The sequence below is a fragment of the Poecilia reticulata genome, linkage group LG16 (assembly GCF_000633615.1).
Source record: "Poecilia reticulata strain Guanapo linkage group LG16, Guppy_female_1.0+MT, whole genome shotgun sequence".
NCBI classification, from domain to species: domain Eukaryota; kingdom Metazoa; phylum Chordata; class Actinopteri; order Cyprinodontiformes; family Poeciliidae; genus Poecilia; species Poecilia reticulata.
In genome coordinates, this window is record NC_024346.1 from 12,920,536 (window position 1) to 12,945,785 (window position 25,250).

Sequence of the window (25,250 nt, forward strand, 5' to 3'; positions counted from 1 at the left end):
AATTAGTAATAATCAAAAACAACTCCAACGTTCAGAGATGACCTGAGTAAATACAAAAAGCAGTTTTTAAATGAAGAAAAAAACAAAACGGCCATATTAATAAAAGAAAAACAAACTAAGTGCTTAATGATGCAACAGGTAATTAGTGTTTTACATTTCATTTCTGTGGAGGTTTCTACACCCGCTAATAGGGTTGGACAATAAATCTATACCATTTATCACGGTAGACAAGTGATCAATATCAGCAGATAATATGCCTGATAGAATATTCACTGAGCTACGATCCAGAACAGCTTGGCATTCTGGGAGATGTAGGCAGAGAAAACACTCTAGCTGCTCAAACTTGGCCAGTTGAGGCCTCAACTACTTCACTCACTCTGTGGTTACCTAGCAACGGACTCATTCTTTGGTTACCTAGCAACAACATGTTGAGTAACTGACACAGCAGCAGTTTAAGGTTTCACTGTTTCTCATAAACGCTTTAAATTAATAAACGACGGTGTGTAATGAAAACTGGATAAAACGGGAAAGGTCACGGCTTTGGTAGTATCTCAGATTTTAAAACAAGGTAAGCAATAATTATCCATTGACTAATATGAAATGTCTATTTTTCAGCCATATTGTCCAGCCTTATATCGCCTCTTAAAACTTGGATTATATGTAGATTTCACCACAGACCAGGGGAAAATTGGTCTTTCTTTTTTATTCAACAAGCATGCCTCGGTTGACATTGAAAAGAGAAAGAAACTGGATTATTCTAATTATTGCTTGGCTACAAAGCTACTTAGAAGTGAAACGACACAGACCTGCTGCTCTCTGAGCAGCGGGGTACGGGAGGCTCTGGGTTATGGTGAATATTGAAGCAGTCGGTCCCTGTCGGATGTGCAGTAAGCCTGGTGTGCCTGTGCTGGTGTGTGAACCCCCCCTGTGAGAGCGTGACTCCTCTGAGAGCGCTGATGTTTGAAGGCTTTTCAGTGCACTAGCTTATGCCACACTCTGGTTATAAATCCACAAACCCACACAGCGACTGAATACACAGAGCTCCAGAATAATTTAGAAAACTGTTTGGCAATACGAAGGTCTCTCTAAGTCACATTACCTCAGAAAAATAGCCTAAAAGGAATAAAGGCATCATACTTCCTGCTGCTTCTTTTATTTAGTGATTGTTATGGTGTAAAATGTTTCTGTTAAAGATTATATTCCTTCTTGAAGGGTTCATAACCCTTGAATGGTTTCACAACCAGAAACTTCAACACCAACACAGAGTATTGGAAACACTTTCACAATAAAAGTCAGAGCAGTGTACCATGTCTTTGCATTCAGCCTCTCTGAGTCAGAACTTTGTAAGTCTTTAGTTTAAATCACTTCCAGCTTTGCACATCTAGATACCATTCTTCTCAATTGGCTGGATTTGTCCTGAACTTTGACTGGGCCCTTCTAACACATGAGCTTTAGCTGTGAATCTAAGGTCATCGTCTCTACTCTTTTCAGCTTGCAGCAGGTTTTTATTACATGTCAATATTTGGCCCCATTCATTTTCTCATTATCTCTGATGTGCTTTCATGTTGCTGCTGGATAAAAGCGTCCCCACAGCATAATGCTGCCACCACCATGTTTCACAGTGGGTATGGCATGTTTAGTGTTTTGTGCATTGGTAGTTTTCCATCACTTAAAACATTATTGTTTGTCTTGCATGACTTCCCCCCTTCCTTTTTTTTTTCTATTTTACCAATGACTTTGTTTTTTCCATAATAACTGCAGCTCCTCTGCAGTTATTATGGGTCTCTTGGTGGTTTCTCTAATTCTTTCCTTCCCTATTTGCTGGTTTGGGTGGACGGCCATGTCTTAGAAGAGATAAGGGGGACATATTGTGCAAAATTCACATTTTGCATGATTTTATTTTACTACTATTTGGGTCTTAAATGCTCCTGAAAACCCGCCTGCTGTTTGACTATAAGACAATGAGGAAAATGAACCGTTTCAAAAACCTCCTGATTGTTGAGTCATATTCAAAAGGGACTGCATTGTTACCTAGCAACCCCAGCCAAGCCCAGCCCCGTTACCGAGCAACTGACGCTGAATTCCAGCGTCAGTTGGAATTTCAGTTGGAATTCTCTGGTCAGCTGGTTCTACCACTGTGTGCGCTGTACAATGGCTGATGTTGACTGTTGTTGACTTGCCATTAAGAAACCACTTGCTGCATTCTTGTTGGTTGTGCAGGAGGTTCTACTTCTACTTTTCAAAGATGTGTAGTTGTACAATTACACATCTGTCTGAAAGCCATTTTCTTATGTGAGTGTAAAAGTTAAGTTTCTTCTATCTGTAAAGCATAATTTTCGTTTCACTTATTTTTTTAGTCTGGGACATAAAAAAACTAACACAATACACATTTAGGAAAGGTGGTATGCCTTTAAAGTTTAGGGCTAAAGCATTTGGAAATGGGGTAATTATGCATTTCGTGGTGCACAATGTAAGAAACTTAGAAATAAAATCACAAGACCATGTAATATATTAACCTTCAAGACTGGGAGAAAAAATCTTTGAGATTTCTCTGCAATTTTGTCCAGCACTAAAAAGGGGAAAGTCCAAATTCCCAGCTGTCACAGAATGCAGCATAACTTTGCTGCTTTGATGAACTAGTGAATAAACTGTGGTCATTCACAGAATAAAGCAATAAACAGAACTAAATCATCATTTCCTGGATGTTTTTCAGTGGTTAGACTTGAAAGCACGATCACTCCCAAACTTTCTCACAGCTCCAGCTGCAGAGGCTGTACCCACATATTTTATTCTAAAACACACATTTTCTTTATGCAGAGCATGTGTTTGTAAGCACAAAACAGAAATCTAATTTAGTTTAATTTATAGTCATAGTACTGGCATGATTTCATAAGCCTGTTGCTCAAACACCTTCAGTCCACAGATTATTGGTCAGATATTCCCCAAACACAAAAATGGAGTAATGAAATGAAAGACTGGTTTCTTTCTGCAGAAAAATACACAACTACTCGCTTATAGTGGCTCATAAATCATGGCAGAGAGAGGGTCCAATTTACATGTAAACTTTAAAAAAATGCTTGAAAAGGAACAAAAGGTGCAGCAGAAGGATTGAGGAGGAAGTCACATTGTTGATCATCTTCTGAAACCGGCTGTCAGTTATCATCGCCGTCCTCATGGCAGCCAGGATGATGAACAAGGAAGTGCATGAGGACCCGAGTTTGACTCAAAGTAAAACTTACATTGAGTGTCGTTCTGTTCGTCATTTGTCTTCTTTTCTCCACCATGTTGACTTGGAAATATTAAATTTCTAAAGCAATCTTTTACATTTGGCCGGCTGTAAAAGGATAAGTTGGAGATTTGCTGTAAAGGCGTTTGAGGCGCCTTTGAAGCTGCATGTCGTCTGCGTCACAGAGGTGGAGCTTTTAAAGAGAGTAGTTTGTTTAGTGCTTCAATGACTTCTGCAGGAACTTAGATGAGACAAATGCATAAACCTGGGAAAGGCTACAGACGCATTCAGGACTTGGCTTGGATTCGTCTCATAAGGAAACATGTTGGCTGATGGAATAAATCCCCGTCTGATGCGAGAGGCGTTCTGGGGAAAAAAAAAAATCTAATTTGAAAACTTATGAAAACCTAAAAGGCACAAAGAAAATCCTTAGTCATCAAAAAACAAAATCTGTCACTAAAAAAACAAGAGGAGTCACTGAGATTGGAAAATGCTGCTTTTACAAATGTACCTCATTATATGTGGGAACTTAATTTTATGAAGTCATAAAAGTATAGTCACAGTGGAGGTAGTGTCATAGTTTGGGACTATGCTTCGTTACAGGAAAATACCAAGACTGCTTAGTGGCACGACCACAAAATGAGAGAAATCATTCATATAAATAATCAATAAAGTCGCTAACATAGTTCCTTTTCCTGCCATGTATATGGCTGTGTCTAATAATGTGTTTTACATGAGAATAAAACATTTGGTAAAAATTACATATGTATATAAAGGATGTTGATGAGGTGCCTCTTACATGTACTGTGTATAATGATGAAATATAATGAGTCAGGACAGAGTAAGTTACGTTTTGCTGTGAATTTACCATCCTTGTTTTTTATATTCCCTACCATCTTGGGATCAAAGTTTAATCAAAGTGTCCCTCTGCAGGTGTTCAAAGTCTTCAGCGAATGGTTTAATACTAATAGAAAAATTCATCTGAAAAAGGCAGAACTCGTCACTTGCATGCTGAGATCACTGAATCTTCTTCAGTGCAGACTGAGAGTCGGCATAGCGTAGCAGGAGATGAATTTATGTAATTGCTGAGACATTTGTGTTGAACTTGATACTAATGCTGTGGTGCAAAATTCAAATCAATGGACTGTTCATATGAGCTTGACGTTTAAGCTCTGGTGCTAAAGCTGCAGGATTTTTCAAAACCCCAGGGCTTTTTTGATGATCTGGTTGCATTTATACAGCATCAGATTGTGATTTCTGTGAAAAGCTTCATTTTTAATTGATATAGAAATGCAATTTAAACGCATCATGGTGTGACTGGGTGATGTGAACTCAACCAAAACAGAAACGACGGCTGGTGAATGCAAATAATTTACTCACCTGTGATTGTTAAAGTGACTTTGACATACATCACTTTTCTGCTGAAGGTTTCTTTAACTCAAACCTTGAAACCATGGTGTCAAACATAAATCAAAAGCTAACTGAAATGGATTTTTTTCTTTCTTTTTCCCCATTTCAAGAATTTGCTGCCGTTACTCCGAGGGCGGGACTTCCTGTAGCCAAAGACGACGGCAGTAACACGGCGATTCTGATCGGCTGCCTGGTGGGCATCATCCTGCTGCTGCTGGCTGTTATAGTCGTCATTCTGTGGAGGCAGTACTGGAAAAAGATTCTGGGCAAGGTGGGTCAGGAGCTGGACCTTTTACGGTGTTATTTCTAAGCTGGAAATATTTTATTTCATAAAGCTACACCGTCGCTTTGATTCAGTTTAAGCTAATATTTGCTGGAGAACAACTGCCAGCCTTCTGGCAGTAAACCAGCCCGTCTCCATCTGGATTTATATGCGCTGCTATTAAAGCAGTTAAAGTTTGTGTCCAGGATTTGAGCCCTAATAGTTCCTTCATGCTGCCTTTCAGGCGCAGGGCAGTCTGTCCAGCTCAGAGCTCAGAGTCCATCTGTCCGTCCCCTCGGACAACGTGGTCATCAACAACACACACAGCTACTCGAGCCGCTACCAGCGCATACACACTTTTCCTGACGACCGGGACCATGACAGAGACGCAGAGGGGGAGTATCAGGAGCCCAGCGCTCTGCTGCGGCCCAGAGACCAGAGGGACAGCACCAGTAAGTTACAGAACAAGCACTGAGGGGTTTAAATGCTGCTTACTTTTAATATTAAATCTGTGTGTTGGAGGAAATGTTTCCAAGTCAGTTTTCGAACATAAATAATGTGACATAAAGTGGTCTCAGAGCCTCAAGTCATCCTTTTTTCTTCATTATTTCTTCCTGACATTTCTTTGGAACGTGTTTCTTTAAAGTTTTTTTACTCATTAGTCCTTTTTCAAATACTGTCAACATTCAGCCACAATCTGACCGTTTTGCACATAGGTGGCCCACATAAAACAAAACTGATCTTAAAGTCAAATGAAGGCTGCTTTAATATTTGATCCTAAATGTGACCTCAGTCTGAATGGTCGCTTTGCATTTCACTCGACATTTTCATTCACACCACTGAAGTGCGACAGCATCACAATAACCAACACGCGTTTCATTCAAGGCTGAAGAACAGAGGCCTGTTCACACTGGAGTCTGAAGTCGTTACATTTAAATTACATTGTGGAAAAACTGCACAAAAATCTGACCTCAGCAAACAGAGTTGACTGCAGTGTAAACGGGACAAAACGCCGCTATAAACAACCCAATAAAGGGAAAATGTAGAAAACAGCATGTCTAACCTCAGCAGCTTTCAAATGAACTTCCTGTGGCTTTTCCTTCACTGCCGGCCTCTGGGTGTCGTTTCTTTGGCTGATTATGGAGCATCGCATTAGTGCTGGTGTGGCTTGGAATGAAACTTTACAGTGTGTCCAAAGCCATCATGGCATAAATGGAAGTACCCTCAATATAAATGTCTACTGAGATTTAAGATGCATCATAATAATGATAAAAATTAACCCAGCTCAGCATATTTGACTGAAGAAGAAGCTTTTTCTGCCATGTTTAATTTAAAATGTTGCAGACTGCAGGGACTCTTTTCACAGATGCAGTCTTGAGTGGCCAATTGAACTGCAAAAACACAAAATCTTACCAAGTATTTCTGTCTAGTTTCTAGCACAAATACCTTATTACACCTGAAACGAGGCAAAACTAACTTAAAAGTAATTTAACATGGAAAAACATCTTGTTGTAATAATCTGGCAATGGAACTGGCATGTTTTCATCAATATTAAGGAATTATTTACTTAAAACAAGCTCCTGTGTATCGCTGAAAAGTTTCTTGTAAGTTTGTTTCTTTTATTTCAAGTGAACTAAGATATTTGCACTTGAAACTAGACAAAAATACTTAGTAAGATTTTGTGTTTTTGCAGTGCACAATAGCAAATTTTGTTTGACAATAAACTGTCCCAGATGTTTTTGTGATAAAAGATTTTCTTGTTTTGAGACCATTTTTAAGCAATACAATGGCAAAGGCATAATGATGCAAGAACAAATTCTCAAAGCTCAATAAACTTTAAATTCTAATGAACATTTAACACTGGATCTAGAAAACATTTTCATTATCCAAAATAAATAAACAAAACTACAGAAACAACAAATAAAATAGGAACTAAAGTCTCTGTAACAAAATTGTCCTTAAAAAAAAAGGCTAGTTGATAAAAAAGCATCAGATTGAAGAACCTTTTTCATCCAGTTTTTGGTAGGAAGAGCTAGAAAAGAGAAACTATAAATCGTGTAAATAGAAATTATTGAGAAATCATTTTAATTCATCATGCGGATAATTGATTTCTTGATTTATTGCTTATTGCGACAGGTCATTTGTAGATGAGAGCTGTTTTAACAGTTGGCATGGTTTGGCGTAAGGACTGGACAGATGAGTAAAAAAGCAGCCAAAGTCTAAAGAAACAAAAGTAAAAGTCCCTCAGAAAACTGGAAGAAAAGTTAAATAAAAATGACCACAAAAGATCACAAAAAAGCGAGAAAATAAAGCTCTGCTCTGCGCAACATGTTGACAGGCAGGAAAACATGCAAAACACATCAGCTGGCAATAAATAAGCAGAAAATGTGACAACAATCCCACCTTCCATATGTCCCGTATTTAAATTTCTGCACTCATGCCTGTGGTTTGTACCACATCGCTCAGTTTGCATGTCTCAGTTTGTGATTTTGCAAACTCATTTGGTTGATGGGGCAAAAGCAGAAGGAAAACTCCCGATGTGGCGTGCCTATCTGGAAAACTGTGGCGTTGCAGAATATTCCACCACACCAAACAAAAGTAAACCAAATCAAACATCCTGCAAGGAAGACTGCCTGCAAGAAGATGCACGGTGCAGAGGGGGCACAAAAGAGCTATTGTTCCGGAGAGAGGGGAGGATAGGGAGGAGAAGCTGAGGATTAAAGAAGGAAAAAATGCATTCCTTTGCTTGCATTGTTCCTCAGGAGGTTGGCATGCCGTCTTCACTAGGCGCCTGTGTGAGTTTGAAATAACAAGAGTAACAAACATCCCATGCAGTCAGTTTTTATTTTATGTTTTGTTGTGTTAACTTGCCTGAGATGTTCTTCCTTCCTGTGCTCATAATGAAAACCCTTATGATTCCTCGTATGTACATGAACACGCTAACGCTGTCATGACTCTGTTTTGTTCCATGTTATGATTTTGTTTGTGCGCCCCCACCTCGTTCTGTACGTCTGTGTGTGTGTGTGTGTGTGTGTGACCTTGTAGCCTTGCTGTTAAACAATCCAGCCTATCACGTGCTCCTACCAGATCACAGAAAAGGCTCCAGAGCCGTAGTCGTCCCGAGATCGGCTCAGGCTCAGGAAAAGAGCCTGAATGTGCCCCAGGGTAAGAAGCCTCAGACTGGGCCGGCACAGTCAGGAGGATCCCCTGCTTTCCTCTCACTTACTGACCTGTCGGCGCCGAGGCAGGAGAAGATTTTCTCCCAAATATTAACAATCTGTTTCTGCATGCGACCTTCCCATTCTCCCATTCACTCATCACATAACTCCTTCCTTTGTTTGAAGGGATAGTTTGGTTTCTAAGGAACTGTAAAGTTTCACAAAGAGCTTTTTTTTTTTTTTTTTTTTTACTTTGATTGAGTTTAGTTTCTGTGAACGCCTCAGCAGCACCAGGTTATCATGCTGCGTTCCAGCTGCACTCGGAGCTGGGAAATTACCACTTCCTTTATTTCACCAGGAAAATCTCACTGAGATTAGAAATCTGTTTTACAAGAGAATCCTGGCCAAGACGGGCAGCAGCACAGAGTTTACAGACATTCAAACGTAACGCAGTCATACATAAATTAGCTAAAACATTTACAGACAGATGATTTCTTCTCAAAATCAGTAAGAATAGCCTTAAAAATATTTAGTGACATTATCATCTTAAGGTTCATGTATGCAAATATTTATAAGATGGAGCAGAAAACCAAAAAGATTTCTCCCCAAGTTCAGTTCAGACTCATTTTTACCGAAAGTAAATTAAGTTCTCACGTTGACGAGTGTATCCTCCGGTGAACTTTCTACTTATGTAAACAAATACAAAATAGTTCCAGTATGATTTTATAAATAACAATATGCCAAAGATTGAGTCTATGAGTGAATACAACCATATTGTATACACTGAAAAGAAAACGGGTCCGAGTTGATTTGTTACAAGCAGTCAAATTAAGTTTATGCAAGTAAATACATTACATTTATTAAGTTGTCATATTAAGCAAATATAAGTTTGACAAACTTAATTTGACTGCATGTAACAAATTAACTTTTTTTTAAAGTTGGAAATCCATTCTCACTTTTTTCATTGTGCAGTAATGAGTAAAACCCTCCAGTCAGACTTCCCACTGGGAAACTGGGAGTAATTGGACTTTTATTTTATTTAAACACCACTCCTTTAGGAGCAACAGCTGGCCGACATTATTACTTTTTCAATTAACTGTCCATTTTCATTACATAATCTCGAAATATTTTCAATCTGAGCTGCATCATGAATATCAATAACCCAGAAAACGACTAATTATTTCTAGTTGTATAATAATCTTGTAACAGCAGAGCTGAAGTGAAGGTCATCTGTCCTTAAAGGATCTTTCTGGTGTCGTTCGTCTAAAGCCGTAGTTTGCAGAGACGTTTTTATCCCAAAACTATCAGATATCTGCAAGAAATCATCACAGTGAGTCCCAAACGACAACAATGGTACAAAAACACGACTTTATCAGAACAAAAATAGAGTTTCAGAAGAGTCCATGTGTCAAACTGAAGGGCCATCGGGGGCCAAATCTGGCCCCTGATGGCTTTTAATCTGGCCCTCCTGACTCCAGAGGGATGCATAAGTAAAACCTTAAAGGTAACATCTGAGCACCTAAATATTATTGTAGCAACATAATCAGAGCAAGTTTTGTCTGTATACTGACAAATTACATCAGCCAGTCCCTCCAGTTTTTTTCTTTTTTCTTTTGAAATTCCCAAATCTCAGAAAATTACGCAAAAATAAACAGATCCGCACATAATTGTAAGTTAGTTGCATGTCTTCCACAAAAATGGTCAAAAACATGTTAAGTTTTTGTTTTAGACTAAAATTTAATTCTGTTTTTAGTGATTCCTAACTCGCTTGCAGATTTCTTTCTTTCTGCTGCCTCAGTCTTTCTTGTAATCTGTGATCTTTATGGCTAGTAACAAAAGGTCATGTTTAACCATCATACATATCGAATATCGCAAAAATGTCTTGCAAATATTTCTAAAGTAGCATCAGAAAATCAAGGATTTTGATTACAAAAAATGTTCAACAACAACAACAAAAAAATTTTCAGTATTATTTAATTTTAATAAGTACTAATCGAGCTTTAAAATGGGTTTTAGCAATGCATTCTGGCATAAATGACCCTTTCATTCATCCATGACTTTAAACTTGGCCCAAAATGAAAATGTGTTTGACTCTCCTGCTGCAAACTGGAGCTAGAAAACTAGATTTAGCAGAAACCTGTGAGGTCAGTTGATGAGAGCTGAGGACAAGATGCTACAGTGGAAAAGTATTTCCAAGTCGAGACTCAAAACAAAGCCGCACACTTCTGCAACGAGGATACTGCACTTCTCTAAGTGTTACCTTCCCAGACCAATCCAAGTTATCCCATTGTTATCCTTGTTAAAACACATTGTAGTTAAATCCAGTTGATAATGACGGATGGTAAAATATTTTTTTACTGGAGTCGATGTGACTCCTGCTTTTCCTCCCAAATACATGAGCTTTATAAAGTTACAGTATTGTGATCTACTGGATGCAGTTGCGTGTGAATTTAGGCTGAAAATTCTCCTATCAGGCTCATTATTATTTCAAAGGTAAAACAACTTAGCATTCAGGTCTCACTCTCCCTACAAGCCCACGACTCAAGTGCTGTCTGAACCTTTTGGGAGCCGCTGGTATCAAACGTAAAATCATTATCTTTTTGAGGTGTTTCAGTTTTATCAGCGGGTAAAAAAAGGAGTTCGATGTGGTGTAAATGAGCAAAGAGAGATTCAATAACAAGTGGTTCGTACCTGCTATTCACGCAGGCAGATGGATTTAATGAAATTATAAATTATTTTAGTCTCTCACGGGAATAAAATAGGTCACAGGAGGGTGAACGTGTGCTGTCAGCTGACTGAATGAAACAATGATTAATGCACCGACCGGGCTGCAGGAGGCCGCAGCGGGGAATACATTCACAAAATTGTAATCCGTCACAATATGCAGGGGTGTGTCGATATTTCTGCAGGATGACAGCTCCGCTGCATAGTTTCAGCTCCAGCTCAGCCTCCCAGTAGATGAATGAGCGTGCAGCTGTGCTCTGGACCATCATCAGTTCTTCTGTAATAATAAACAACCTTTTCCCGGGCCGACAGAGGAAAGGAAAGTGGAAAACTTGATTTCACTTATCTGAGATTGCTTACGTTTTTCTTCTTGGACACTGAATTTGGTATTTAGCTGAAAATCCAAACTATCCCTTCAGAACAAGTCGCCTGACCTCTTATCTCCTGATTCTGTTCCTGCAGACGTCCGTCTTAAATCACTCGGTTGTTCTCGGGTATCTCGTCTTTTCATCCGCCCCGTCTGCCTCTTGTCTCCCAGCTTGTGGTTTGGACTTGGACCTGGAGAAAGGCTTCCCCTCTGCACACGAGGAGCCCCCTCCCTATCCGGGGTCGCCTCCTTATCCGTCTCTGTCTCCCCCCGTCTCCCCGCCGCTGCCTCCCAGCGTCCCGCATTATGCAGAGGCGGACATCGTCAGTCTGCAGGGGGTCAGCGGCAACAACACCTACGCAGTGCCGGCCCTGGCCTCTTCCAGCCCTGGTGCCGACGCCCTCCCGCTGCCGGAGCTGCCGCGCCAGTGTCTCGTCTTCAAGGAGAAGCTGGGGGAGGGACAGTTCGGGGAGGTGAGGACTGACGAAGACGGAGGACGTGTCTGGGTGAAAAGATCGCCGTCCTCCATCAGTGTTTGAATTTAATTAGAATTTAATTTGCTGTGGTTAAAGGTTCACCTGTGTGAAATAGAGAACCCTCTGGACCTCCCGATCCTGGAGTTCCCCTTTAATGTGAGGAAAGGGCGCCCTCTTCTGGTCGCAGTCAAGATACTGCGCCCAGACGCCTCAAAGAATGCCAGGTTTGTATCAGTTTATTTTTACAGTGTCTAAACCTCAATACCGGCTTTTACATTGCATTATAACTTTTTACTGTACCTAAATTATCTTTTTGCTACACTGTCTAATGTTCTTCAAAGTACCTCAATCAAATTTTTGTTTACTTATTTTTTTACTTTACCTTTTTTACTTTATTTTTGTACTTTATAAAAAAAAAATTTAAAGTAAATATTTATTTGCAAATCTATTTTTTAACCGTACTTAGTTTTAATGTACAGAGATAAACACATTTTTTCCTCCAAAAGTAGTTTTTGTATTTGCCAGATATTTTGAGATAAGTGATACTTCGTTACTGTGCAGAGCCATAATAGCCATACCTTCCATAATATTTATGGTTCATTATTCACATTAAGTTCTTCACAAAAGCAGCAAAATAAAACTGATAGGTCATGAAATTACCTAAGTTTCTTTTAAAAAACTGATTTAAAGAAGGTCGTTAACTTAATTAAGGAGATTATGACTGATTTCCTGAGGAGCTGCTGGGCCATGACTGCAAGCAGCTGGTACCGGACAGAAGATCTCTGAAAATCTTAAATTAAATGCCTCCTCTGGTGGGAAATGGAGAAGTGAAGAGATGTTGTTTGGACAATGAGGCCTTAAATGAACCAAAAACATAGTGGGAGAGACGTTAACCGAGGCAGCAGGAACAGACACGTCTGCTCTGGATAAAGACTCTACCGTGGAGTTTAGCCTTAAATTGGATAAAAGATCTTCAGCAAACAAAGGAAAATATCCGCTTCTCTGTGGTTTTCTTCATGGTTGAGGCTTTTCAAACAAAAAACTAACTAAAAAAACAGAGAGCTGGCGCTTCATGTTGGATTTTGTACGAACTTGTTTTGTTGACTCTGCAGATCTGTCCCTTTTCTTCTGGTAGGAACGACTTCCTGAAGGAGGTGAAGATCTTGTCTCGCCTGAAGGACCCAAATATCATCCGGCTGCTGGGAGTGTGTGTGAGCAGCGACCCCCTCTGCATGGTCACCGAGTACATGGAGTGTGGAGACCTGAACCAGTATCTGTCCCAGCGTGTCCTGCTGGACAAAACTGGGCCTTCACACAATACGCCGACCATCAGGTAACTTAAAGGGCACCTGCTACATAAAATTCACACCTTGCATGTTTTTGTGCTTCCATTTTGGTCTCTACTGTTTAAAAAACACTAGCACAAATGCTTAAAAAAACACCCATCTTTTATTTATTTTTTTATTTTTTTTGGCTATGCGTTAATATTTTTTTGGTGTCTAGAAAATGAGCCATTTTGATTGTTGACTCATATTCATCGGGGACTGTGCTGTCACCTAGCAACCCCAGCCAAGCCCAGCCCCGTCACCTAGCAAACCAAGCTACAATGGCTTCTGGAAAAATAGAAACCACTTGCTGTATTCTTGTTGGTTGTGCAGGAGGCTCCACTTCTCCTTTTCTAAAATGAATGGTTGTATAACTGCACATCTGTTCACAGCTACTTTCACGTGTGATTGTAAACTTTGAGTTTATTTGGATTTAAAGTGACAAGACGCCCTAAAACGGCTCAGTCTAAGCATGGTTTTGTATCGCCTATAGTCCTATCCGACCTATTCAAGGAAACTTTAAAGTAAACATCCTCAGCTACACTTCCTGACGTTTCCCTCCTGTTTTCAGTTATCCAGCGCTCATCTCCATGGCCAGTCAGATCGCATCAGGGATGAAATTCCTGTCCTCTCTGAACTTCGTGCACCGGGATCTGGCCACTCGTAACTGCCTGGTCGGCGGCGAGAAGGGAGAGAGCGGAGACGATCGAGGCGGGGAGCGTCACATCAAGATCGCCGACTTCGGCATGAGCAGAAACCTGTACGCCGGAGACTACTACAGGATCCAAGGCAGAGCTGTGCTGCCGATACGATGGATGGCCTGGGAGTGCATCCTCATGGTAAGCAGACAGACGGACACGATGGTCTGTGTGCTCACAGGTTATCATGAACTGCTTTTAGTTTCATCTGTAAATGGTTTTTCTCTTTTAAGTCAAAACTCTAGACTTTTCCAGACTGAACTTTCTGGAGTCTCCCTGCTTCTAATGCATAAATACAAAAGTTTGTGATAAATGCAGGGCAGATGTTTCTGTTGAGCTCAGGATTTAAATGTAGAGGCTGCAAAAAACTGAATGCGTGGATGGATTAACAGATGCAAGGCCGACATCTTGGAACATGGCCTCACATAGTTATATTCATATGAAACACCTTATCAAAAAATATATTGGAGATGCATCAGAAGAATGAATTTCAACAGCGTTGAGATGATATTGACTAGAAAAAGAATCATAGTGAATAATTCCTCATCTTTTATTGTGTAATATTGATTGTGTTTGTATGTATACATCATCTTATACATCAGTTATAAGTGAAATAATCTGTCAGTGGAACAAATCATTTAACTTGTAATATGGGAAAAATGTCCACTGGCAGATTATCTCTCTTATAACTTGAACTTTTTTTTTATCAATATTGATGAATTGTTGACTTAAATGAGCTCCCATTTCTTGCTGATAAGTTACTTGTAAGTTAGTTTCGTCTTATTTTACGCCCTCTAAGATATTTGCAGTAGAAACTAGACCAGAAATACTTGATTTTGTTTTTGCAGTGTGCTTGCTTGGGTTCTCTCAGACACTCCTGCTTCCTCCCACAGTACAAAACATGGTGTCAGGTTACTGATCTCCAGATTGTCCTTAGTTGTGAGATGGTTATTTGTCCTGTGTGTCTCTGTGTTGCCCTGTGATGTTTTCTAATGTTTGTTGTATAATATTACTCTTAGTGGTCCTGCATTAGCTTGGTCCAGGCTGGAAGCCTCAGCATCTCTCCAAGGATAACTGGACTTGCACGACAGATGCTATTTTCACCACTTTTTCAGAGATTGAAAATGGTTAAATTTCAGTTTTCCAGACTGTGTAGGAAACGAGAATATGTGATTTCTTTTAATTGCATTGCAATTTTCCACCACTTTAATTCAGGTCAAGGCTTTTTGGACCATTAATGGGAAAATTATACAAATAAAACATTGGAAAACAAACTAATGCACTCAGAAAACGGTGATTCATTAATGAAGCACTCACATGTGAAAGGAACCCATTAGACGTGTCATTTCCTCTCCATCAGATTCACCTTTTATGATAATGATGCTGGTAGTTGTTGTGACACTAATGGAGGTCGAGACGATGAAAGCAGAGGTTCAGGTGTGTGTGTCGGTGTGTGTCCGCAGGGGAAGTTCACCACAGCCAGCGACGTGTGGGCATTCGGAGTCACTCTGTGGGAGATGCTGAGCGTTTGTCAGGAGCAGCCGTACTCCGACCTCACAGATGAGCAAGTCATCGACAACGCAGGGGAGTTCTTCAGAGACCAGGGCAGACAGGTACGACCAAAACATGAGCACAGCTCTGCCGGGTTCTACTGACACTGGACATTTAGAAAGTGATTTGACTCCTCAAAAACACACATTAGTCCAGAGAATTATTTCACAGAAGCATTTGGGGTCATTCAAGACGGGCCTTTGTGTTATTTTTAGCCGGCATTGATTTTGTCCTCACAAGTCTTATTGCTTAAAGGTGACCTGTTATGCTTAATTGAACAGGTTAGCAAAGATCTATGGGAGATACAACTGAGAGAAAACTTCTCTCAATTAAATATGGTGTTAACGATTAAATGGGTCCGATTATGCAAAATTCACTTTTTGCATGTTTTTGCGCTTCCATTCGGGTTCTAAAAACGGCATACATTGAGCCATTTCAAAACCTTTCCAATTTAGTCACAATCGATGGCCACTGCACTGTTACCTAGCAATCCAAGCAGAGCTCCAGCACATTTGGTCAGCTGGTTTTACCACTAAAATGTGCTGTACAATGGCTGCTGGAAAAGACAAGTGTTTTGTTGTTGACTTACATGTCAGACACCACTTGCTGCATTCTTGTTGGTTGTGCAGGAGGCTTTACTACTGCTTTTCAAAGATGTTCGGTTGTATAATTGAGCATCTGTTTGCAGCTATTTCGACATGAGTGTAAATGTTGAGTTGGGGGCGTGGTCAGCAGCAGCTCGTTTAGATTTAAAAGCCCTGAAACAGCTCAGTCTGAAAGGAGCTGAAAATATTCAGAACTGATCAGAATGAAATCTGAAAATGTAATGAACATGTTTTGTTTAGGAAATAAATCTGTTCAAGGCAGTATAATAAGTCACCTTTAATGTGGGCAGAAGAGTTTTGCTACCCTGTTTTCCACATGATGCGTTCACTGATTGGAAAAAAATCAGGTTTCTGAGTTGATGACCACTTGCCTGCTGATCAGGACTAATGAAGCTAGTCAAAATAACCCAAAGTTATCCAGAGCTGTGTGGACGTTCATCACATGCGTCTCTTTCTCTCTCAGGTGTATCTGAGCAGGCCGGCCGTGTGTCCTCAGGGTCTCTATGAGCTCATGTTGAGCTGCTGGAACAGAGACTGCAAGCTCCGCCCATCTTTCGCCAACATCCACTCCTTTCTTACCGAGGACGCCATGAACATGGTTTGACGGAGGAACGACGGGAAGAAAGTTGACCTTTTTGCTTGAGCGGTGAAGTGGGCTGGTGTGGTGGAGGGTGCGTTCACAGGCACAGTGGGGTTGCTCGCTTTTGTATTTTGTACTTTTTGGGCGGGTGGGGCTGAGACGCCGCTGGTTCGGTTTTTATTCCACCTCAGACCCCCAAAAGACGTCTTTTTAGTAGGTAACGGCTACGTTACGTAGTAACTGGTGGTGGGTTCAGTCTTCAAATCAGTTTTCTGCCATTTCAGATCGTGTCTCTGCTGATTCGATGCTGCAGAGTTAATATGCAGGAATCAGTCGTACAAAATACAGCTTCATGTCTGAAACATTCAAATTATTCAGCATTTTAAATGTTATTTGTGGACTAACAGATGAATATCACAAAGAACAACTGTTGTTTGGAGGTGAAAGGTCACGCAGGGATTGTCTTAGTATTTATAGCCCACAGCATGCACTGTAACTCAGTGAGCTTACTTCCAGCTACGTCCCCTTCGGCCTACTTTTTATTGCGTCTCTTCATTTGATCTCAGCCCCACATTCTAGCCCAGTGACCCACATCCACAGTGTTTCTGTGGGAATAAAGACGCGTGGACCAGACAGGAGCAGCCTCCCCGTTTCGTCAGCGTGAACACGTCGAGTCTCCCGTCTTTAACCGTAAAAATCTGACCTCCATCCTGCACCCGACTCCAAACAAGAGGAAAAAAGCACAGAAGACGAGAGTCTGCAGCTGTAAATTAACAGATAATTTTGTTCTTCTTCCATCAGAGAGACGTTGCTCTGGGACTCCTTTTCAGGCACCTCTTCAGGTGTTCTTCTTCTTATCATCGCTTCTTTATTTGACTGTGACTCGGTCAGAAAGGATCGATTTTAAAATTCCACAAATCGGCAGCACTTTACCCTACATGCATTTCCCTGACTGTGATGAAACTCGTCTCTGTAAAGGGTCTGAATGACGATTCCTGATTCTGATCAGGACACACATCTCAAACATGCACACTCTCCTGTTAAAATGCCTGGCTTTTGTTACCTAAAAAATATGATAAATTATTTTAAAACTTTTTTTTTTCCACCTTCAAATTGCATTTATCTTGTACATTTCAACTAAATATAAAAAAAATAAAAAGCTGCAATAACATGTGCACACTTTTTTAACAAACTTTTATTTTTATTTTGTTTCATAGCACATTCTTTCTCAAGGTTTTGTCAGATTTTTAGAAAGCCCCGGATGTTTTATTTAGACAAAATGACTTCCGTCTTCCAGCCGTACTCCTTAGTCCATCATGTAGAGAAATAAAACTTCCTGCAGCTTGTTTTGTGTCACAACAGTAAACTGATATAAAGCTACAAAGACAACCTTATTAATTTATCACATTCATTCTAATCGACTGAATCCTGAAATTAATTGTAATTGTATTAATTGTACATTTTCACTCCTAATAAATTTGTTCATTTTACAACTGAACTGTGCAAAAAGAGAAAATAAATAAATATATAGCACTTCACTATAAGCTGCACCCACAAAGTTTTTTTTTAAAAACTGGAAACGTACAAGCTTCAGGTATCTCCGCCGCTCTCGGGTTTCATCAAGGCCACTAGATGGCATTAATAAATCTCCTATTAAGGACGCAGCCCTGCGTCTCCAACGCCGAACCATGGATTCGTTCACGCCGAGCTTACATGTAGCAGCTATCGAGCTCTACTGCTAGATCGATGGCCTTCAATTTAAAAGCTGCATCATATGAACTTCGTGTTGTTTCCATGATGAGGGGCTATGAGCTTGAAAACATTTCTCCGTCGTGCCTGCTGCTAGCATGTGCTTCCTGCTAAAGAGCCCCCTGGTGGTGGAAGAAAAATTCATAGAAAAGCCTCACCGAGCTATAGGCCGCAGGCTTCCAAGCGTGGGGGGAAAGTAGCGGCTTATATACACTGCTCAAAAAAATAAAGGTGTAAAATAAAGGTGTCAAAAAAATAAGTCAAACTGTCCACTTAGGAAGCAACACTGATTGACAACGGGGACCCTCGTCGGGTGAATCAGTGTTGCTTCCTAAGCGGACAGTTTGATTTCACAGAAGTTTGATTTACTTGGAGTTATATTGTGTTGTTTAAGTGTTCCCTTTATTTTTTTGAGCAGTATATATATATATATATATATATATAAATAAAGGGTGCAGAAATGGATTGACATTTTTTACGGCACAGAAGCCCGGCATGTTGGCAGGAGGTGTGAAAACGTCGGAGGCCTCCTCTCCCCTCCACAGCTCTGCCAAACCATTAGATGTAAAAATTTGTTTTTTAAAATCTGGAATGGCATTTTGGATTCAAACAGCAATCCTATGTAAGCTTTCAGAGCGCTGAGATGTTACTGATCTTATAATTTTCTTTTATATCACTGTAATTTTATGGCATTATTCAAACTGGGAATTCTGGGATTCCTGATTTTTTATTTTTTTTTTGGAGTGAAAGTCTATCTCTGCGTTGATCCATGTGTAAGCTGACCGCGGTGGAACCAGTGCTTCTACCTTACTGTCTGTACAGCTCTGTAAATCTGAGATCACCCTGATTGTGAAGTAATACATGTTTAGTGATTGGTTGTGCCATTTCATTCATTTTGATACACTGTAGTTCACTTTTTGTTTTTTCTTTTTAGCTCGGTTATAATAAAATGTATGTGCACTCACTTTCAATTTAAGGGATTTCAAGAGATGTTTTTGGTCGTCACCAGATTATTTCCTGAAATGAACAAAATCATATTACTGCATCATTGTCTATGATTACGAAGCTGTAGCAGCAATAGCTTGAAGACGTCCATCCTGTTTGGGGTGCCTTGGTTCATTTTATTCATCATTGCTTGAATTTGCCATATTTCTCCATCTCAGTTGTGTTCAGGCTTGAAGGGCAGAACAGTTTACATGTATTTACAGAATAAAAGTTGAGGAATATAAAATAAAAAGGCATGAAAGAATGAGAGAGAGCACATGAAAGTTGGCAAATAGAGACTGTGTGATGAATGTATTGCCAATTTATAAGGAGGATTGTCCGGAGAAGAGGAGAAAGTCGAGAGAAATGTTAGTGCAATAGCTTGGAGACCCAGCAAACCAGCACCCTACACAGGGGCTTAAAGGTACAGTTTGATCATTTTCGACTCAAAATGTTTGTTTCAAAAAGAGTGTTTTAAAATTACTTTTAAAAAATATTGGAAATATTGTTTCATACTGGTACAAGTTTTATCCTCCAAGGTCCTGGAACTATATTTCAATGAGCCAAACCAGAACAGAGACAGTTTACTCAACACTTTGATATATATATGACTTGAATTATTCAGCTTAATTTCAAAATTTGACTGAAATTTTGGGATTTCTTAGCTGATTTATTTAGACGCTTCTCCTCAAGCAGTACTGCACCAGATCTTTTTACCATAAGCTCTTTTATTTAACAGAGGAATGTGTCAATATCCATATAAAATGTCCATCCAATAGTTGTTCAGCCTTCTAATTATGTTGTATTGAAGATCCCTCATGCATATTGAGGTGTTCAGTCTGAAATGGTTTTATTTTAATCATTTGATTCCAAATTGTGCAGAAATGGTTGCATAGCTCTTCAATTTCATGACCAAAAACACGTTTTTCTCAGGTCAGTGGTACCATTACACATTAGCAAGCTGCTAAAACTTGAGTTTAAACAGCTGATAAAATGTATTTGTTCAGCACTCAGTTAACTCGCACATGTTGAGCCTCTGATTTGTCTCGATTTATTAAAGAATGCGTCTCAGTTCAGGTTGTATTAACACAATTTTAAAATCTGGTGATGACCATCACATTTTTGTCCCTTTTAGTAAAATTATAGTATTGAAGCTGTTTGTACTTAACATTTTAGTACAACTCTTCCCAATCTGTCCGATTTCATCTCTCTGTTCTAATGTTCACAGTATGTACATATTCAAAGGACAGGATTACAGTTTTCTTTACTAATATATAGATAACTCCCTGTCACATTTTCATCGTTGCTATAGAAACGCTTGTTATCTTCAAGCTCTTATTCATTGCTGTTCTATTTTTGTAGAGGTTTTATTAAAGTTACCCTTTTCAAATAAAACTGAGCGGCCTCACACTGTGTACAAACACCAGGCTGTTTTCGGTGAGTTTAACATTTTATTAATCGTTCACTACTGACTGTTTAATACAAGCAGTTCCACACTAAATATGATTTACGTTCATGTCAGTTTAAGTAGCCATGCAACAAATGTTTTCGAAGCATTCTTCACAAGAATCACATCGACCGCAAGAAGGCTTACTGATGCAAAACCTTTTGGGTAAAAGTCTATAAAATTTTATACAGATGCAACTAGTAGTTAATATACATATAAAAAAAATTATAAGAATACACCTGCAGTTATATTAGAACGTCTCAAATATCCTGTATGATTTTTACCATTTAAAGGTTCGGTACGATCAAAATTGGAAAAACATCCTATGTCTAATTTAAACGCCAAGAAGAGAAAAAAAAACATACACAAACTGATGTGTGAATTGTGACATTAGTTAGTGCAGATTCCGTCTCTACAGCATAAAAAAAGCCCAGACCTCAAAGAGAGCAGCTGCATGCTTCAAAGAGACAACATGCTTTTCTCCAACCACCAGACACTTTCAATGCATCGAACAGGAAAACCTCAAAACTTGTACCCATCGAACACTTACTCCGACATTTTGAGACAGAAATCCCTCAGCCTGCAATTCAAACTGATAAGAAATGCAGCCAATGGACAACAACACTAGCAGTGAGAAGTCATTTAATTACCACAGAGGATTTAAAACAGATGTGTCAAACTCTAGGCCCGGGGGCCAAATCTGGGCCGCCGCAGCTCTTTATGTGGCCCTCTTGGCTCCAAAGGGACACAGAAATGGAACCGTCCAGATAACGGCAAGCTTAAATATTATTTCATCAATTTGAAGCAGTTTTGATCCGTTTACAGCCAAATTGCATCAATTCGTCACTCCGGTTTTTTGTGAATTATTGTGGAAACTTGCGAGAGTTTGTTTTTCACAAAAGAAAATCTGGTTTTCTACTATACTTCTACTAATTAGCTGCCTCGACCTTACTTTATGTCTAGTGATGCGGTGAGTAATGACGATTTTTTTATGCAAAAAAATCGATTGTGAAATCTTGGAGTGACTGAAAATATGTTCAGCGTTTAATTTTAAGAAATTATTTATATTTTAACAGTTTAATGAGTTTTATCAACGCATTCTGACACAACCAGCCCATTTAAGAACATTTATGGTCTTGATTTGGCCCAAAAGGAAAATGAGTTTGACAACTCTGATTTAAGAGCTCTATGTTATAAACAGTCAGGACTGCAGAGAGAACGACAATTATTATAGTAAACAAGTGGAAAATTTGAGAGGTTTTCCAACATTTCAGTCCTGATTTCAAACAGCAGAGAGGAGCCGTTCTTCAAGTGATGGGACAGTTCTTCCATTGCAGCAGCAGGTGTAATTCGGGCTCCCTGAACTTGCTAAAGCACTTTGCGTTCTGTAACAAATTAAAAAAAGGCACAGTGACCTCTGAACTCTGATCAGAGGAGTGATGGTTCCGTGGTCCAGCTCCTTCGCAGGAACGAAGAGGAAAACCACAAGGCAAGAAGTTGCATATTGAAAATCGGGTATAAAAAGGCAGCAGCTCCGACTTCATGTTGAGCTATGGTGGGCTGCGCGGCTACGGCTCCGACAGGCCCAAAAACATCCGAGTGCTTCTGTGGTCGGTAACGATGGGGAGAAAAACAGCAAACATCCAGGAAATGAGCAGAAGCCACAGAAAGGAGGGGAAACATGCATGGACAGACGGTACGGATTGGACACGAGGAGGAGGCGTGGCGCTCTCAGATGATCACCCTTCCTAACGCACACGGGACGCCTTCGAAGCGGCCTGAATCAGAGGAAAATAAGAAATCAGCATTCTCAGTTTGCTCAGTCAGGTGAATCACCTGGTTTTTTTAACAGATCGGACTCTGGTACCTGTGAGATTTCAACTCCTGTGAGTTTTTCCACAACGTCAGGCAGCCGGGTCATGATGTCCAGAACCTCTCCAGCCAGTTTGGCGGCTCCCACCTCTGAGCCGCCGCTGGACACCATGGTGATCTTCTGCGCCTTCGACATTGGCTTGCTGATCTCCTCAGCCATCTGCGGCGACACGTCGGAGAAAGCAAAAAGGATAAAGGTTGGTTGTAATGAGAAATTTACAATAAAATTATGACTAAATGTTTTCAGACAAACGGTTTTAAGGAATGAAAAGATACCAAAAAAAGTTAAAAATCCAATGTTTTTGGTGTATTTTACAACAAAGAGGGCTGTCTGGGTTTCATAAAGTTGTTTGAACATCGTCTATCGTTTACAGAAGAAACCAGAAGTTTAAATATGCCGTATAAAAAAGCCACAAACATAATTTTTCTCTCAACCTCTAAAGTTAAATCACCACAAACTTCTCTTGTTTTACGTTAACTACAATCACAAATTATTTCTATTTGCTAAAAGCCACAATGACGAGAAAATATGTCAGATTTACTACTTATGTCTTCAAAATCTGAAGTTGGATACATTTATTGGGTATCTTAGCCTCTGAACTGCATGAATGAATCAAACTTTTTGGTTTTCCTCCTCCATCTTCTGGCCCGTTCCTCCTGACAGAACTGAGTCGGGTTTGAAGTCCGTTTCGCTCACGCGCCTTTTGAGATCCGATCATAAACTCAGTTCAGCTCTGAGATCAGGACTTTAAGAGGGCCGCGCCAAAACATTGAGTTTATTTTCCTGGAGCCACTTTATAAACATGTTGACTGTATAACTGGGGTCATTGTCCATTTGGAACATAATTAAATATTTCCACATAATAAATCTGACATTTTTTTTGTCTCCTTATTGTGGCGTTTAGCAAATATAAGTAATTTTTTCTATCTGGCCTAAAACAGCAGAAGTTTGATCTGATTTAACTTCAAACAGTGGTGTATGTAAACTTCTGGTTTCAGCTGCATTTCTAAAGGCTGACTTGGTTCATACAGGAAACACACATCTTGCTCTGCTGAAGATCTTTGCACAGCGAGATGTTTTCAGATCTCAGGCTAAGGTTAGCTTGGTTCTTCTTTGTTTTATATTCATGGTTATAATTTGTAATAATAAAAATTAATGATGAGTTTACTTCAGCTCTCATCCCTTCAATGTCCTTTCCATCATGCTCAAAATAAAAAAGTAAATTTGTTTTTGGCCTTATAAGTGATTCTTCTCTCAGCTCTAAGGTTTGTTTCCATTATTTTATCAGAGAGGGTTAAACTGACCAGAGGAAGTTTCTCCAGCAGCATGTCCACCATGGCTCCATCTTTGTACTGCTTGAAGGCCTCGGCCTTTTTGGCCATCTGCTCTGCCTCAGCGCGACCTTTAGCCTCCACAGCGAAAGCCTCGGCCTCGCCCCTCATCTGCATGAAAGCAAAAACACGCAGACGCTCATTAGAGACAACAGCTCAAACAAAGCAGCCGTGTTGGACCTTCTCACAAAACCAAACATAATATTATAATTAATAATAATATTAATAAGCAAAAGTCAGATTTTACCTTAATCGACTCTGCCTCAGCCTCAGCCTCCATGATGAGCTGCAGGCTGAACAAAAGAAGAACAGAACGAGTAAAATACTCGCTTTCAATCCCGGCTCAACGACCTCAACAAAATGGCGGCGTGCTGCTCACCGCTGCGCCTCGGCTAACTTCTCCATCCGGTATTTCTCAGCTTCTGCGGGTTTCTTAACTTTGGCCTCCAGCTCCTTCTCTTTGCGGATGATTTCCTGGTCCTGCAGCGTGATCTGCTGCGTTCGCTCCACCACCTGAATCTGCATCTTCTCCTCCTCGATGCGCTGCTTGGTCTTCGCCACCTGATGTGGGATAGTTAAAGGTGACCTATTATGCTTCCTTGAACAGGTTAGGATAAGATCTATGTGCTACACAAAACATATTCATGACATTTTTTGCACAAAATTGTGAGATTTCATTCTGCTCAGTTCTTCCTATTTTGAGTTCCTTTCAAAATGATCTGTTTTACGGCGTCCTATCACTTTAAATCCAAGTAAGCTGCTGGTGGCCACGCCCTCAACTCAACAATTACACTCGCATATGAAAATGGCTGCAAACAGATGCCCAAACATGCAATCGTACATCTTTTGAAAAGCAGAAGTGGAGCCTCCTGCACAACCAACAAGAATGGAGCAAGTGGTTTCTGTATGGTAAGTCAACAATAAAACGCTTGTCTTCTCCAGCAGCCATTGTACAGAGCATACAGCGGTAAAAGCAGCTGTCCAAACATGCTAAAGCTCTGCTTGAATTGCTAGGTAACCAATCGGGCTTCACTGGAGTTGCTTTTTGAAATGGCTCATTTTCCAGATATCAAAACACATCAACGTATTGCCAAATAACAGCTGGGTGTTTTTTTAAGCTCTTGGGTTGTTTTAAGAAGAAGTGGAGACTCAAATGGAAGTTCAAAAATGTGCAAAATGTGAATTTTGATTAATAGTTCCCCTTTAAATGTGGCTGAAGCAGAAAAATGTGATGCGTCGTTTAAAAAACTGTAGTGCACTGTGGTGCAGTGGGCACCTGAAGCTGGTAGGCCATCTCTGACTCGGCCTTCCTGGAGTTGACCTCGATGTCGTAGGCTGCTTTCTTCAGCTCGAAGTCTCTCTGAGCTTTCGCCATTTCGATCTCGTTCTTGTACTGCGCAGAAACCTTTTCCTGCATTGCATGAGCCTCCTGCGTACAGCCAGCGAGACAGGAACAGATCATAAGGAAATTATCCCAAATATAT

At 40.1% G+C, this 25,250-nt stretch overlaps 2 protein-coding genes across 6 annotated transcripts in view; one reads left to right on the top strand and one right to left on the bottom strand.

Annotated features, from left to right (window-relative positions):
* Positions 1-17,880, top strand: part of ddr1 (discoidin domain receptor tyrosine kinase 1) — a 91,221-nt gene extending 73,341 nt beyond the window's left edge. For 3 of the 5 annotated variants that reach the window (XM_008431352.2, XM_008431356.2, XM_008431353.2), the window contains 9 exons: positions 4,747-4,907; positions 5,143-5,350; positions 7,944-8,063; positions 11,319-11,620; positions 11,720-11,847; positions 12,759-12,956; positions 13,520-13,787; positions 15,110-15,259; positions 16,266-17,880. In XM_008431352.2, coding sequence (XP_008429574.1) covers positions 4,747-4,907; positions 5,143-5,350; positions 7,944-8,063; positions 11,319-11,620; positions 11,720-11,847; positions 12,759-12,956; positions 13,520-13,787; positions 15,110-15,259; positions 16,266-16,406 — 1,676 coding nt within the window. In that variant the 3' untranslated portion in view covers positions 16,407-17,880. The remainder of the gene's footprint in view (positions 1-4,746; positions 4,908-5,142; positions 5,351-7,943; positions 8,064-11,318; positions 11,621-11,719; positions 11,848-12,758; positions 12,957-13,519; positions 13,788-15,109; positions 15,260-16,265) is intronic. The other 2 variants (XM_008431354.2, XM_008431357.2) reach the window with 2 other exon arrangements.
* Positions 17,881-18,861: 981 nt separating this feature from the next.
* The window catches only part of flot1b (flotillin 1b), a 12,514-nt gene continuing 6,125 nt past the window's right edge, over positions 18,862-25,250 (bottom strand). Inside the window, exons 8-13 of the mRNA XM_008431351.2 lie at positions 25,043-25,195; positions 24,146-24,327; positions 24,014-24,059; positions 23,740-23,877; positions 22,430-22,594; positions 18,862-22,340 (exon numbers count right to left, since the gene is read on the bottom strand). Coding sequence (XP_008429573.1) covers positions 22,311-22,340; positions 22,430-22,594; positions 23,740-23,877; positions 24,014-24,059; positions 24,146-24,327; positions 25,043-25,195 — 714 coding nt within the window. The 3' untranslated portion in view covers positions 18,862-22,310. The remainder of the gene's footprint in view (positions 22,341-22,429; positions 22,595-23,739; positions 23,878-24,013; positions 24,060-24,145; positions 24,328-25,042; positions 25,196-25,250) is intronic.